Raw genomic sequence first — 14,949 nt, 5'->3', positions numbered from 1 at the left:
AATGACCATAAAGAATAGTGTTTATTTCTTCTTCGGATAAGTTGTTGTCCCAAGACATGAAGAATATGACTGTTAAAAATGTAGGCCTTAAACAAGAGGGGGGGGGGGATGAAAGATTTTCAGAAATGTTTAAGGTAGATTGAAAGCCAATGAGAAATCAATGAAGTAGAAATTAGTTCAACCAAAAACAAATTTGTTTTTAATATGTTTCTAGAAAATCAACTGGTTGTTTTTGCGAAACAATCGGTTGTTTTTATCAGCAGTTATTAAAAGCTAAAGCAGAACATAGAAAGATCAACACATAAATTTTTATACTGGTTTACTCATTATCAAGAGTTACATCCAGTCCTAAAAAACCTTAGAATATTCCACTAAGCAATCAATCACCTTGATTACACAACACACACCAAAGTGGTGATATTAAACCCTTCAAGAACACACCACCTTTGGCAAAACCACCACATATCTCAGGATAGCCTCTGGATCTGCACAACAACAATTCTTACAAAAATACAATAGTCAAGAGAGAAAAGGAATGATAACACCTGGTACAATCACAGATTGAACAGAAAATATACAATGCAATCTTATTCCACTCTTAAAAAGAATCCAAATCTTAAAGCAATCTTGGAAAAACTGATTTGAAAGAGATAATCTAAATCACTAACAACCAGGAGCGTAGAACAAATTATTTAAACTCCAATTAGTTGTTAAAAACATTTAATGCAATAGCCAAATCAGTTTTAAAACAATTAAAACAGATTAAACCACTTTAACAATCATTTGAATTGGCTTGAGAGCAAAGTCAACCAATTTCAATCTTTTCAAATTCTTTTAAAAAATACTAAGTGTAAAACAACCGGTTGAATCGACATTTCAACAGGTTGATTTTCCACTTTCTTTAGAAAACATATATTTTTCAAAAGAACTTGAATCAAGCAACCTTGGATCATAACATTAAGTGGATTAACAAATTCAAACTACACAAAACACACACACTCAACCAGCAGTAGAGTCTTCTAGCAATCCACTTGGATTTGGAGACATCAAAGCCTATGTTCAACAATGACTTCTTCTTCCTTTAGTAGGCAACGTCTGGGATGTTGTAGGCAAAGACTTTGAAGATCTTCTTGACCACTTCTTTAGAAAAATTGTCTTCTACTTTTTCTGCCTTAGACTATTTAAGTTTCATGATTTCAGGAGTTTCTCAGTGTCAGAAACTAAACCCATCCTACAAAACCAAAGATCTTGTCCAAGGGATGTCCAACACGTTCAAAATAGTTGAAGTTTATGAACTTTTTGGGTATGAACTATATCTCTAAAATGATAACATTGCTTCAGTTGAGGTGAAGACAAATGGAGCAACATGCTTAGCTTTCTTAGGGGTCATTGGTCTTCGTAGAAAGAAGGAGAGAACTATTCTTCAAAGTGTTAGAATGTATGACTTTAAACTAGAGGGGGGTGAATGGTTTAAAGAGGGTTTTCGCAAACTTTTAAGTCTAGAATGAAATTACTTCGAGAAAACTTGATTCAGAATTCAGTTTGCCAAAAACACAAAGCAATTTAGCACAACACCAGAAAAACAATCGGTTGTTTCGCAGAAACAATCGGTTGTTTATACCAGTTCACAAATATAAACTGAAATTAAAGAGTTCAAGGGATAGAGAGATTGTACACACAGGTTTATACTGGTTCACTCTTAAACCAAGAGCTACATCTAGTCTTCCTAGAAACCACTGGGGAATCCACTAAGCAATCAACCCTAGATTACTTACAACACTACCAAAGAAGTGACCTTGATCCCCTCAAGACACACTTCCTTTGACTCAGCACAAACACCACTAAGAATGCTGATCTTGACAACCTCAAGAGCACACAACACTTCTCAGCTTCACACACAGAGTTTCTTCAAAGTACAAAAGGATTACACTTGTTACAGAAAGATCTGAAATCAATACAAGATGAAAATTTGATTCCACACTCTCTTGATCCAAGCAATCTCTAAGCAAACTTTAACTCTTCAAAAGCCAAATCAGTGAAAAACTCAAATTTGTTTTTCTTTGATTAAATCTCAATTCTTGTTTGTTACATAATCTGAACAAACTATTTATTGCTTTCAAAGACTGGTCAAAGCATTTAAAACTGGAGCGTAATCAGTTATAAAATCATTTAATGCTCAGTCAAAGCACAAAACAGTTTTCTGTTATGGTCCCAAAACAAACAATCGGTTGAATACTCGAATCAATCGGTTGTTTTGGTTTGACAGCAAGTCAACCATCAAAAACAGTTTTCAACCTTTCTAAAAACACCTAAGTATAAAACAATCGGTTGTTTTGACAAAACAACAGGTTGTTTTTCACTTAGTTTGAAAAACACTTTCAATAAAAAGGTTTAAGAATGCTTAAGCTTTGGATTCAATCAAGAGTGGATTTACAGATAATCTACCCCAGATCCTATTCTAAAACACCTCAGCAACAACAAGCACAACCAACCTTCCATCAAACTTCAAAGGGTTTGGTTTCTTCAAAGCTTGAACACACTTGATTCAACACAAAGATTCAAACATTTTTTTAGAGGAAAAAACATGTAGGAGAAAGCTTGAGGAATGTTAAAAGAATAGCTCTTTCGATGAATAGAAGATGAACAACTGAAGCATCGGTTAGGGTTTTTCTTTTTGATGTGGATGACAACATGGAAGCATTTGTGGCAATTTTCACCTTTTAACATGTTTTTGGATACTTTGATCCAAGACATTTGGGACTTCATGCATTAAAGAATGTATTGTTCCCTTCTTTAATGAATGAGAGAGAAACTAAAATTTCAAGAGACATTTTTGCACAAACTTGTTAAGTGGATTAGAACTATTATGACAAAGTTATTATCTTAACTTGTGTTCAGTCTTGTTGTGTTGGATCTTTTTCTCTAAACATTGTTAGGAGTTTAACCCTCTAATGACTGACTCCGATACCAACTATAGAAAATAGGAAAATCACAAGAAGGGATGATTGAATTGTGATTTAGTAATTTTTTTTAAAAAAATCGCAAATATTGTTTAACTAACGATATGCAAATCATGATTTAGTTTGTGAAGTAATCAAATTATAACTCTTACATATGATGTATCTTGCCAGACGCAACTAGTTAATTTCACTTAATCATTTATCTGCGATATTTTGTTAGTGACTCTGATCAATGATTAGATTTCAATTCTTGTGTATGAGGATCACAACTAATGCATGTTTGATATAAGATTATTGGTTGAAAAAAATGGATTTAAAGAGGTATAGTTTCATAAATAAGTTTCAACAAGTTCCATTTGATGAAATTCTATGATCAAACGAACATATCCAAATGAAATAACTTGATTAACATATTTTCTTATTTACTTTAACAAATGACCAGGTCATATATTTTGTGTCTGACCAAACAATACAAAGACAAAATCATAAACTTAGTTTTAAACATGCTTTGATAAAGAACTTAGATTTGTATTCTACAAAAACTCTCCTTCTTTGATTAGTGCAGGTGATAAAAATATGCAAAGTAGGGAGAGACTACTCATAAAGATTTATACTGATTTGTATGTCATAATATACTACATCTAGTTATTGACTAAGAAGTCAATTTCAACTAGGTAGACTAATCATTAAAGTACAATAGAGTATTATTTATTTCATAGTCACTCATAGCTAATCCCTCGAGTATTCTTGACACAAGTCACTCATGACTTACACTGAGTATTCTTTGTGTAGCCCCTTCTAGGCAACCCCTTTAGTATTCTTGATGCAAGTCACTCCTAACTTAACTGAGTATTCTTGACTCAGGCCACTCCTATCTTAATGAATATTCTTTCAAATTCTAGTCACTTCTAGTTGATCTCGTTAAGGAGTATTATTTCCCAAGTCACTCGTGACTCCACTAAGTATTATTTTACCAAGCATAACGTACATGGAAAATAGTTGGATCAAAGTTGAAAGGCTCTTTGTGTCAATAGGTTGATGAAGAAAACAACTTTAGTTCCTGTCTTGAGAGATCTTTGATATTTGCTTTATATTTAATCTTGAACGAACCTCTTTGGCACACACACATTTCCTACAACACATAGAGTAAGCATATGGATATTTATTTATGTACAAGTTAGCTCAATTTGTGTGTGTGATATGATGTTTAGTGCATATTTCATCTTTTTTTTATGTGCACCTTATTACACTTAAGAAAAGACTACATAGTGTTGTATTGTCTATTAAACAGAACATTTTCGTCTTACTTGATTTGTTGCTTTAATAAAACTATTGTCTTAGAGACGAAGTGTGACCATGCTTTATATTTAACTTTTTTTTAAACACTAATTAAAATCTAATCTTAGGATGTTATTGATTTTAATTTTTTTTATGTTGTCTTAAGAATAATATTCATTCTTTAAAAATAAATATAATTTAACATTTTTTTTCAAAATTTAAAATTAATTTTTTTAATTTGGGATTAAATTATACATTAATATAGGGTGTTTGCAAGTTGGGTTGGGTATGATTTGGACAAACTCATTATGCAACCAAAAAAAAACATTGAATTGGGTTGGATTTTTGTAATTTTTTTTTTATGTTAAATTCAATCAACTCAACCCACTTTTGAACTGCTTGGGTTGAGTTGGATTTAGTAGGATCAATTGAATCAAGATTTTGAAAAAAAAAAAGTTTCAAAAGCTGAATTAAAAAATAATACAATCTTCACAAAATTTTATTCAAAGTTTCAAGTAAATCAATAAGTTAAATTATAATAAGTTTGTCCAAATTAATTTAAGACATGAAAAGAAAAACACAACACAAATTAACACAAGTATAAGAATGAATACTGAGTCATCCATATTAAACTCATCACCCAATCTATGTAAAAGTGAGTTAGTTTGAGTTAGGTCATGCTTAATCCAATAATAAATAAACCTCAATCTAATCTAGTTGAGTTGGATTCAGTTATGAAATAACTGAACCTAATAAACAACCGTACATTAATTTAATATAAAATCAAACTAAATGAAATATTTTGTTTAAAGTTACACTAAATTTTATCAACTATTACCAATATTTATTTTGTCATAAAAACTTTATTTAAATTACTTTCTTATTAAGCATTCCACATTATAAATTATTTTTTCTCAAGTGTAAATAAACAAATTAAAGTGCGAGATTATGATAATATAAAAGTTTGTTTTTAAAGTTTATACTCCACAATAAAAAATATGTTTAAATTGTAATAAATCTCTAAAATAAAATTATAATACTTTTGGTCATTAAATTGATTTTTTTTTATAAAAAATTCAGTATATGTTGTTTAAACAACCGTTTCACTTGTCATTAGATAAAATAAGTTGCTTGACATGTTTCTAGTACTATGACTTACTATCATTATAATTGTTAATAATTTTTTTAAATTAACTTGTAATTTAAAAGAATTACAATATAAAAAAATTATTAAATAAAAACTAATTATAAAGATCAAAATATTAATTATTATATTAATTAAATTAGAAATATTTTATAAAATATACAAGTTATAAATATTTAAAGCAATTTTTATTATTAATATTTTATATAATAGTTTTAAATTGATATCTAACCATTAATTACTAGTTACTTTGCATTCTAAACTAGTTTTTATTAGTCTTTTAGAGACTAATTTAAATTTAAAATATTAATAACTAAAAATTTTGATAGTTAATTTAAATAAAAATTTAAAAATTATTTTATATTTTTTATTAATAATAAAAAATATTTTAAATATCAATAATTTTTGGTCTTTAAATAATATTTAATTTAATTAATATAGTTTTGTTTTTTTTGTTAATATATGAGATAGAAAAGTAAAATAATATTTTTACTTAACATTTAATTTATTTTTTATATTATTTATAACCAACACCAACCTTGTAATGTCAATTTTTAATTATTAATGTGATTTTGTTTATAATTTGTTTTTTTGCTATAGAGTCATTATGGGCCGAGACTCTGAGCTAACCCAACTTATAATAGGCTCAAGTTAAGTTAGCTTAAAAAAATTGAAGTGTTATCATGAATAAAAATAAACATAACTCACTTATCGTAAAAGTTAGATGGATTCAAGTGAGGTTGTTGACAATTGAGCAATTTGTAAATTGAAAAAAATACAAATTATACAATATCATTCTTTTAAATGTTTTCAAAAGTTATAACTTTTGTTTTTTAAATTTAGAAAATCGCGTAACTGACGAAGTTGTAGCGAACCGAATCCAATTATAAAGTTTCTAAAGTCACTCTAAATTGAATTAGATATTGTGAATCCTTGCAAAACCACACCCTAGAAATGGTTATGTTACTCACTACGTGACCATGGCTAGTGCTCTTTTTCATTAATTCGGCCAAACAAAAACCATTTGGTGTTTTAATGTCCGTGACAGGAGACATATAGAATATGAATATGACTAATGTCGTGAAGTATTGTTATAGTTGTTGTGTGGACTTGCAAGAACTTCGCAGTCAAACACTACTAAATAAATAATATCTCGTACGACCCACGCGTACGATAGGTGCTACCCCACGTGCACTTATGTTATGCTATGAATTATTGCAGCTCTAAAACGAATCTCCAATGTATTTTGTATATGTATATAAAACTCCAACAAAACTAAGTAGGGAAAACGCTGAAGCCAAAAAAAAAAAGTACTTATCTAGTTACCCTCACTTCGCCGCATCCTCTTCTCAACAAGGTTGATTTCTTACCTCTTTTTCTTGTTATGTTTTCTTTTAATCTTGTACTTTATGTTAATTTTCTTCGCCGTTTGGAGTGAACTTTCCTACTTTCATTTAAAAAATTTCATTGCTTGAGTCTTGCCCTTGTTGTTGATTTTCATTTTTCACTACATTCCCAAATGCAATGCATGCGTGCTTAAGTTTGGCTTGGTGACTGGTTTGTCTGATTCTGTTTGTCTTGCAGATTTGGGGAATGATCTGTTGGCTTTCCTTCTGATTGTTTAATCAGAAAGAAGGAAAAAAAAATTAGTCGACTTTTCTGGTAGTATTGTGGCGAGAGAAAGTACACTTTTTTAGGATAATGGCGGGTTGTTTTTCAAATTTTGCTGTGGCCGGTGTTGCCGATGTGAGGCAGAGGCAAGAAGTCTTTTTTGGGAATGTGGGAAATCAGGAGTCAAATTTGATTAGGTTGAGTTTCAGGGGTGTGTTGAATAAGGCTGCATTTCAAGTTCTACGTGGGGGCAAGTGTGGTAGAATATGTGTGCCTACGCAAAAGAAATTTGTTTTTCTTGTAACGAGTATGTCGCAGCCGTCGGGTGAATCGCAATCTGTTGTAACTTCGATAGGATTTTCCCAAGGGGGAGGTGATAGTCTCCAGAGTAAGGAGCATGTGACTCGAGATAATGAGTCAGACTCCAAAATTGATAGAAATGATGATAATGGAGTTGTATTAGATAGCAGTGGTGGGAATGGAAGCTTTGGAGGTGGTGGAGAGGGGGATGGGAGTGGTGGGGGTGGGGATGGGGATGGTGGTGATGATGACAGTCATGACAATGAAGAGGACGAATTAGGGCCAATACTGAGATTTGATGAAGTAATGAGAGAGACACAGGCTCGTGGAGCTACCCTTCCTTTAGACATGATAGAGGCTGCTAAGAGTGTGGGAATCCGTAAGGTGCTTCTACTTAGATATTTGGACCTGCAGGTACAGTTTCTAAATTCCGCCCCCCCCCCCCCCCCCCTATTCTTTCCAACTCGTGTAAAACAAGATTACCATTACCTTAGACTTTAATACTGTTATATTTACTGTTTTAATTTCAGGGATCCTTTTGGCCTTTAGGATTTTTCATGAAATCATGCTCAATGCTTCGCAATCGAATGTTAGCTGATCCATCGTTTCTTTTCAAAATTGGCTCAGAGGTTGGTTGGTCTTGTCTTGTAGTAATCCTAATGTTTACTTTTCGTATTATTAATGGCAGAACTGGACTGTGTTGAGCTATCCAACCATCTGACAGCTCTATGTAACATATGACTGTAAGTATGCACCATTGACAATTATGGTACTAAAATAGTTTCCTATGTAACAAGGTATCTATATATTTAAAAAAATCGTGCTGATGACTGCACCCCTCATATGGTAAGCTATAAGTGAAAATAATTCATATTCATGTAATCTGGACATAGTTGGATAATTTTGAAAGTTTGCCAATGTATTTATGTAACTTTTATCTTACATGATATGCAGATTGTCATTGATACGTGTTGTGCTACTTTTGCTGAAGTTCAAAAGAGAGGCAAAGACTTTTGGGCCGAATTTGAGTTGTATCTTGCAGATCTTCTCGTTGGGCTGGTTGTTAATGTTGCTTTGGTAGGTATGTTGGCACCCTATGCTCGAATAGGGAAACCATCAATATCTAGTGGATTCCTTGGTAGAATGCAGAAGGCTTATTCAGCCTTGCCTAGCAGGTTTGTCATCATGCCATTAACATGACATTGTTTTCTAATGTCAATATTTTATATCTTATGTGCATATATAACCAATAATTGTCCATCTAGAAAAGGTATGGAAGTAAGGTTTCTCCATAAATAACAATTATCCATATAATTAACAATAGTAAGATCATACTTGCTTTGTGTCTGTGGAGTACGAAGAACCTTTCACCTAAGTTTCTAATTTACTCACTGTATGCAGTGTATTTGAAGCAGAAAGGCCAGGATGTAGGTTTTCTGTGCAGCAGAGACTTGGAACATACTTCTACAAGGTAATGACTAAAATCATTTCATTTTTCAACCAAGATGGGAAGTTTCTGTTGTGCAATCATTTTTTAACTTGTATTTCTAATTCCAGGGTATAATGTATGGTGCTGTTGGATTTGCATGTGGTATTATAGGCCAAGGCATTGCAAATGTGATCATGACAGCAAAGAGGTACGAGTTTCTTCCCTAGAGTTTATTTTACATAATTTGCTTCTTTATGGGCACAATATAACATGCCCTGTTCAGACACCCTGAACCCTTCCTTCAAGTTAATAGAAAATTTGTTGGCTCTTATAATCATATATTTGTAATTGGCCTTGTGGATCATCTAATACAATGACGATTCTGTTAATTGATAAAATTATGACTGGAAATTAACTAAAGTATTGAGATTTTTTGGGGTTCTTAATGAGCTTACTTGTATTATTTTCCTTCGTCATAGTGCCTACTTTGCATTCACAAAGGAGGGAATTTGTTCTGTTAGTTACCAACAATGTGCAGGGTAAAACATTGTAGAAACCCAGGTCTCTCACTTAATGTAACAAAATGTCTTATGAGCACACTTTTAAGCAGGTGGCACCACATGGTTTACTGATATAGAAACCGTTTCTGTTGATGAGCAGTGTTCATACTGGATGATAGTTTATATTAAACTGTATGAATCCTTATTCTTCTGAGCAATTGATTTCTCACCTGTTCTTGCTGCATTCCAGGAGCATAAAGAAATCAGAAGAGGACATACCTGTGCCTCCACTTATAAAGAGTGCTGCTCTTTGGGGTATGATGTTCTTTTTTAACAATATTGCATAATCTGTAGTTCATCTCTTCTGTAGAACTGGAAAACAGCAATTTGTCTTCATTTAATTATTAGGAAAGTCTTCTCAATTTTAAGTTTATTATCTTATTAATAACTATGAATATAGTTACGAAGTCAAATATTAGGCCCTTTATTCATATCATTAAAGGATAAAATGTATCATATTAGGACTGCAGATTTTTTTTTTATTATTTTGAAACATATGTTTTTCATATGAATGTTTTAAACCAGTTTATTAAAATCTAGTTATATTAGTTTGATATAGTTCAGAAATTTTGATTATTCTATTTAAAACTGTTTGGTTCAATTAGAGTGCTAGAAAATACTAGGTCCTGTTTATGAAGATAAAGTGAATTGAATATTTTTCATAAGCTAAAAAAATTGACTTTTGAATTTTTTTAGAAATTCTCATAATTTTTTTTTTCTTAAAGCCAAGATGCATAAGTTGGTTTTAACTTATAGCAAAAACTCAATTCATTTTACTTTCTTATGTTCTTTTCCTAGAGTGCTAATGGAGAAGTTTCTCCAAATAGTTCTAGATATATTGTTATCTCTTTGCACTCAACATTTGTAATTTTTTAGTCAGTTGGGAACAAGTGAGAAAAGCGCTGGAAATTAATTTATGAATTTTGTTGTTGTGTCCGAAAAAGAAAACTTGTATTGTTTTCTGTCGACCTTAATGTAACTTCTGTCCTCTTTCCTTTAGCCCCTCCTATCATTAAAGAAAAAGATAAAAGGACCCGTCACCATATTTGTATATGATTGTTTCATCATTGAACCCAAAACGTTGCATGAAGTTAAATATGCAAATGTCGCATGTTATCAATTTGTAGCCAAAAAGGGTATATAAATCTTTGTGCCATTTGATGTTGGTTCAAATGTACAACGTGGATTGCCAACATTTCTCAAGCTTTATTTGACGTTTTCTGATTTACTGTTATTTTGACATTTGGGCATTACTTCATCTCAAATCAACTTGACTTATTGTATTTTATTCCTGGTTGTAACACATTTCCTTGCTCCCTGAACCTCCATTGTAGGTGTCTTTCTTGCTGTTTCTTCCAACACACGATACCAGATTGTCAATGGACTGGAAGGCTTGGTTGAAGCGTCACCACTGGCAAAGCAGGTTCCCCCAGTTGCTCTGGCTTTCACAGTTGGCGTGCGTTTTGCCAACAATGTGTATGGTGGCATGCAATTTGTTGATTGGGCTAGGTGGAGTGGGGTGCAATAATTCCTTTATCCTATTCTGTATTCTAGTCTCGTAGATGTGATTTTCTAGCCATCAGTATATGGTGCATGGAATTCTCAGATTTGTGCTACTTGGTTAAGGTTGCATGGTTTGATATAGAAAGATTTTCCTTCTGGGATTATAAATGTTATCAGGCAATAATTTAGAGGCATGCCATTTGTTTACTTCTATATTCTTTTACATCATTTCGGCAACAAATGTTAGAAAGAGTGTATCGATAGCACTTCTCTTTGGTCAATACCTCTGTATTGTGGCAGGCATGGTGGAAGAATATAAAATGTCACTTTGGTTAAGACCTGCATATTTATACAGTATAACCAAAAGAAACTATCAAGGTGTTTGGATACAAGTTAAGAGAGTTTTTGAAAGTTTCTCTATTGAAAATATATAGCATTTTCCATTGGAAAAGCTCTTAGAATTCTTCTAACGACAGACTATGACAAAATCTGGAAAGGTACAAGCACCATGGTCAAACCGCTTAGCTTCCAAGGGTGAAAATATTTTCCAATCAATCATCGAGTGTGTGAATTTGTTTTAATTTAACTAGTAATTAGAAACTCTGGTTTAGCTACCTCAAAATACTTGGATTCTAGTATTTTCATTTTCGCTGGCAAAGGTTGCCTACAAAGCGTTGCTTATTTGTACAACTGATTTTCTGGTTTACATCTTAAATTTTGCATTTAAAAAGTAGTACAGAAAGTAAAATAAATAAGTGGTCACATTTATATTTTCTAAAATATATGTAACAGTGTGCATGGAAACAAAGTCAGCACCTATTTAGACTTGTTTTAGAAGATGTCAAACTTTGGTGGCCTTTGTCCTATAACTAAGCTTGTGTCAAATGATTTACAAATAGTTAGTATTTATCTATGGTTTGAGAATACTAAAAAGGAACAAGTAAAACTCGAGAATACTAAAAAGGAACAAGTAAAATAAATCATAAGTTAGAAAAGTAATAAACTATAGTTTCCCTATTCTCTGTTAGTAAACCAGTGTCATAAAATAGTTCTATTAGTTGGTCATACGTAACATTATATATCTACTTATAAATTTGGAGGTCTTTGCCTCGTTCCTGGCACAAACTACTCCGAAAAAGAGATTTAAACCTTATGACTAACATTGAATTGTCAAGGTAAGGTTGGTTTATAGAACTGTTGATGGAAGAGATGGTGAATGAAAACCATTCTGCAGAAGGCCATGCTTTAGCGTGTCTTACTCGTTCTTCTCTAAGAAAGAAACAAGGAGTCATATATATTCTCGGTAAAGTCTTCAATTGCCAAATGCTTTATGCATATTCGTATTCTTCTTATTATCATTGTAAGAGTTTCAACGTATGATAAGCCTAAATTTTGTGTTTATCTGGCTTAAGGGAATGAGACAGTCGAGAAGTTGGCTTCTATGAGTTTGATAGCCAACCTACGTACCCAATACAGCATGGACACTACAGGTGTTCAACATTTGGTCTGGTTGTACAAATTTTCTGCCATTAGTGGGTGCTTACTTTTCTGATGCTTATACGGGAAAGTTCAAAATGCTTCTTGTACCGGTATGGCCGAGAGGCCGACACCTTAGAAGACTTGGCCAAGACGACTAAGAGGCCATAAGAAGACTTGGCCGAACGGCCGAGAGGCCGAGATCTTAGAAGACTTGGCCGAAAGGCCGAGAGGCCAAGGCCTTTGGAGACTTGGCCGAGAGACCGAGAGGCCAAGACCTTTGGAGACTTGGCCAAGAGACCGAGACCTTAGAAGACTTAACTGAGACGGTCGAAGACCACAGTTATTTGGCCGATGGCCGACCCTCACCATGACAATTTGGCCGATGGCCGAGCCCCATTACAATTAACGCTCAAACCGGGATCAGTGAAGCTAATCTATCATTAAGAATTAGGTAATGCAACCCTAAGCGGTATCCACCTCGATAAACGGGCCCAACAAGGTAGGCCCATTAGAATAATATAAATAGCACGCATTCCAAGGAGTAAGGTATGTCATTTATTACTGTTCACCTACCTGAGAGCTGACCACCCGCTTTACTGACTTGAGCGTCGGAGTGCCTTCGCAGGTACCCCCACCATTCGGTGTTCACCCGACGACCGAGTCCCGAGTGCCGAAGGATAAGCAGGAGGACGAGAAGAATCCTAGTTCATCACCCAGTCACCTGCCCGACCGAAGGAAGGAGAAGAAGACTTCAATAGTTCTCTAGGTCCCATCTCCCTAGCAGGAACACTTCTCATTGGCAGCATATCTTCCTTTCTGCTAACACAAGCAAATAATCAGAACACTGCAATTCATTTTTTACCGTTCAAATCACACAGACGATGCCAAGTTAAAAATTCGATTTAGTTACATTGCAGCATTTCGTTTAAGAAAATGCGTGTTACTTTTAGATTCTGTTTTTACTTCTTGTTACAAAAACATCACTTTGTTTTTTCTTAAAATAAGAAATAAAATGAAATCAAGATGACATGTATGTTTATGTTTACAAGTAAAATTAAATATTAAGAGTAGACACTATTAAGAGTATATTCTCTCTTTCCTGTAAGCTTACCTTACCTAGTGTACTAGTTCACAATCTACAATCATTGTTCTATTAAACATTATTATTCATGGCGGATATTTTGATTTTAACTCTATGACAAAAGAAAAAAGGAGATATATGCAACAAAGATCAAACACTTTGAAAAATTTGCCATAACTCATGTGTCGAGAATGAAGAATAATTATGTCGATGTCCTATTGAAGCTCGCCAATAAAAGGCAGTACAAATTTTTATACTTACAGGATCATAAAAGTGTTGGGCAACAGGGGTTATAGGTTGGAAACTCTAGGCGGTTAAACCATCCCACGAACGTGGAATGCGGCAAGACTCAAGTTCTATTTCAGTTAAGAAATTTATTTATAATGTGTTTTCAGACATATTTTAACGTTTCTTTGTTTCCTTTGGTGACGCTTTTTTTTCCCTTAAAAAGGGTTTTTAATGAGGTCACCAATTAATAAATTTGTTTTGTTGAAATTTACGGAGGTAAGGTTGTCCGATCTAGCACATGGTAAGACGACTTAATTCGGGATAAGCGAAGTTACCCGAGTATAGGCGTCATGTGAGATGATTTGATTTGAACAAGATGTCTAATCTAGCACATGATAAGACGACCTAACTCGGAGTGAACGAAATTATCCGAGTATAGGTGCCTTGTGAGATGACTTATCTGATTAGCACATTATAAGACGACCTAACTCGGAGTGAACAAAACTATCCGAGTATAGGTGCCTTGTGATATGAGTTATCTGATTTAGCACATGGTGAGATGACCTACACACAGTGAACGAAATTATCTGAGTATAGGCGCCTTGTGAGATGAATTATCCGATTTAGCACATGGTAAGACAACCTCAGAGTGAACCAAATGATCCGAGTATAGACGTCATGTGAGATGAATTATTCGATTTAGCACATGGTAAGACGACCTAACTCGGTTACCCGATTATAGGCGCCCTGTGAGATGAACGAATTTGAACAGATGAATTATTCAATTAAGCACATGGTAAGATGATAAGTGTCTAATTTCAGTAATATTTCATATTAAAATATAGGCACTTATGAGGATTTATTGCTAATTTACATATAAAATAATCCCTAATTTATGAATTTATACCTTTTTACATTTTTTATGATCTTTATTTGAATAAGAGTATTTTATTCCCAAATTTGGTGTTAATTGCAGATTTCTAAGGAAGATTGGAGATTTGGATTAAAGATGAATGATTTGAGCTAAAAAGATAAAGATAGAAGGTCCCAGAATGGAAAAGATGCAAAGAAAGATTGGGCCTTTTTTATGTTTTATCATTTAGCCCATTAGCGCGACACAATAAACAACCTAACCCTAGAAAACTAGGATAAATATAGGGCTAGAGGCTCAACCTTAGTGTGCGAGATTGAGAGGAAAACACCATAGAGTGAATTGTAACCCAATTGGGAGAATGGAAGGTGATAGAAGTATGCGTGGCTAATTCTACCCCTTTGGGATTGAGAGTAATCTGCTCAAACTTTTATGTATTGAGGTGATATTTTATATATTAATATTCAGTTCTTGATTGATTATTGGTATTGTTGTTTTACTTTTA

At 33.2% G+C, this 14,949-nt stretch overlaps 1 protein-coding gene across 1 annotated transcript; it reads left to right on the top strand.

Annotated features, from left to right (window-relative positions):
- Nucleotides 1-6,607: 6,607 nt before the first annotated feature.
- Nucleotides 6,608-10,992, top strand: LOC137823385 (protein RETICULATA, chloroplastic). Its single transcript, XM_068628491.2, has 8 exons — nt 6,608-6,739; nt 6,967-7,707; nt 7,824-7,922; nt 8,248-8,468; nt 8,695-8,764; nt 8,851-8,930; nt 9,473-9,537; nt 10,617-10,992. The coding sequence occupies exons 2-8, from the start codon at nt 7,084-7,086 to the stop codon at nt 10,808-10,810; spliced, it is 1,353 nt and encodes a 450-aa protein (XP_068484592.1). The 5' UTR covers nt 6,608-6,739; nt 6,967-7,083; the 3' UTR covers nt 10,811-10,992.
- Nucleotides 10,993-14,949: the final 3,957 nt, after the last annotated feature.

Source organism: Phaseolus vulgaris, chromosome 8 (genome assembly GCF_051622355.1).
Source record: "Phaseolus vulgaris cultivar YP4 chromosome 8, ASM5162235v1, whole genome shotgun sequence".
NCBI lineage: Eukaryota > Viridiplantae > Streptophyta > Magnoliopsida > Fabales > Fabaceae > Phaseolus > Phaseolus vulgaris.
This window is presented reverse-complemented; position numbering and strand designations above follow the sequence as displayed.

Bases quoted from the DNA above. Each gene is read 5' to 3' on its own strand.
- LOC137823385 (XM_068628491.2), top strand. From the start codon at position 7,084: ATGGCGGGTTGTTTTTCAAATTTTGCTGTGGCCGGTGTTGCCGATGTG. The intron at 8,469-8,694 runs GTTTGTCATCAT...CACTGTATGCAG, and splicing joins TATTCAGCCTTGCCTAGCAG to TGTATTTGAAGCAGAAAGGC. The intron at 9,538-10,616 runs GTATGATGTTCT...CCTCCATTGTAG, and splicing joins AAAGAGTGCTGCTCTTTGGG to GTGTCTTTCTTGCTGTTTCT.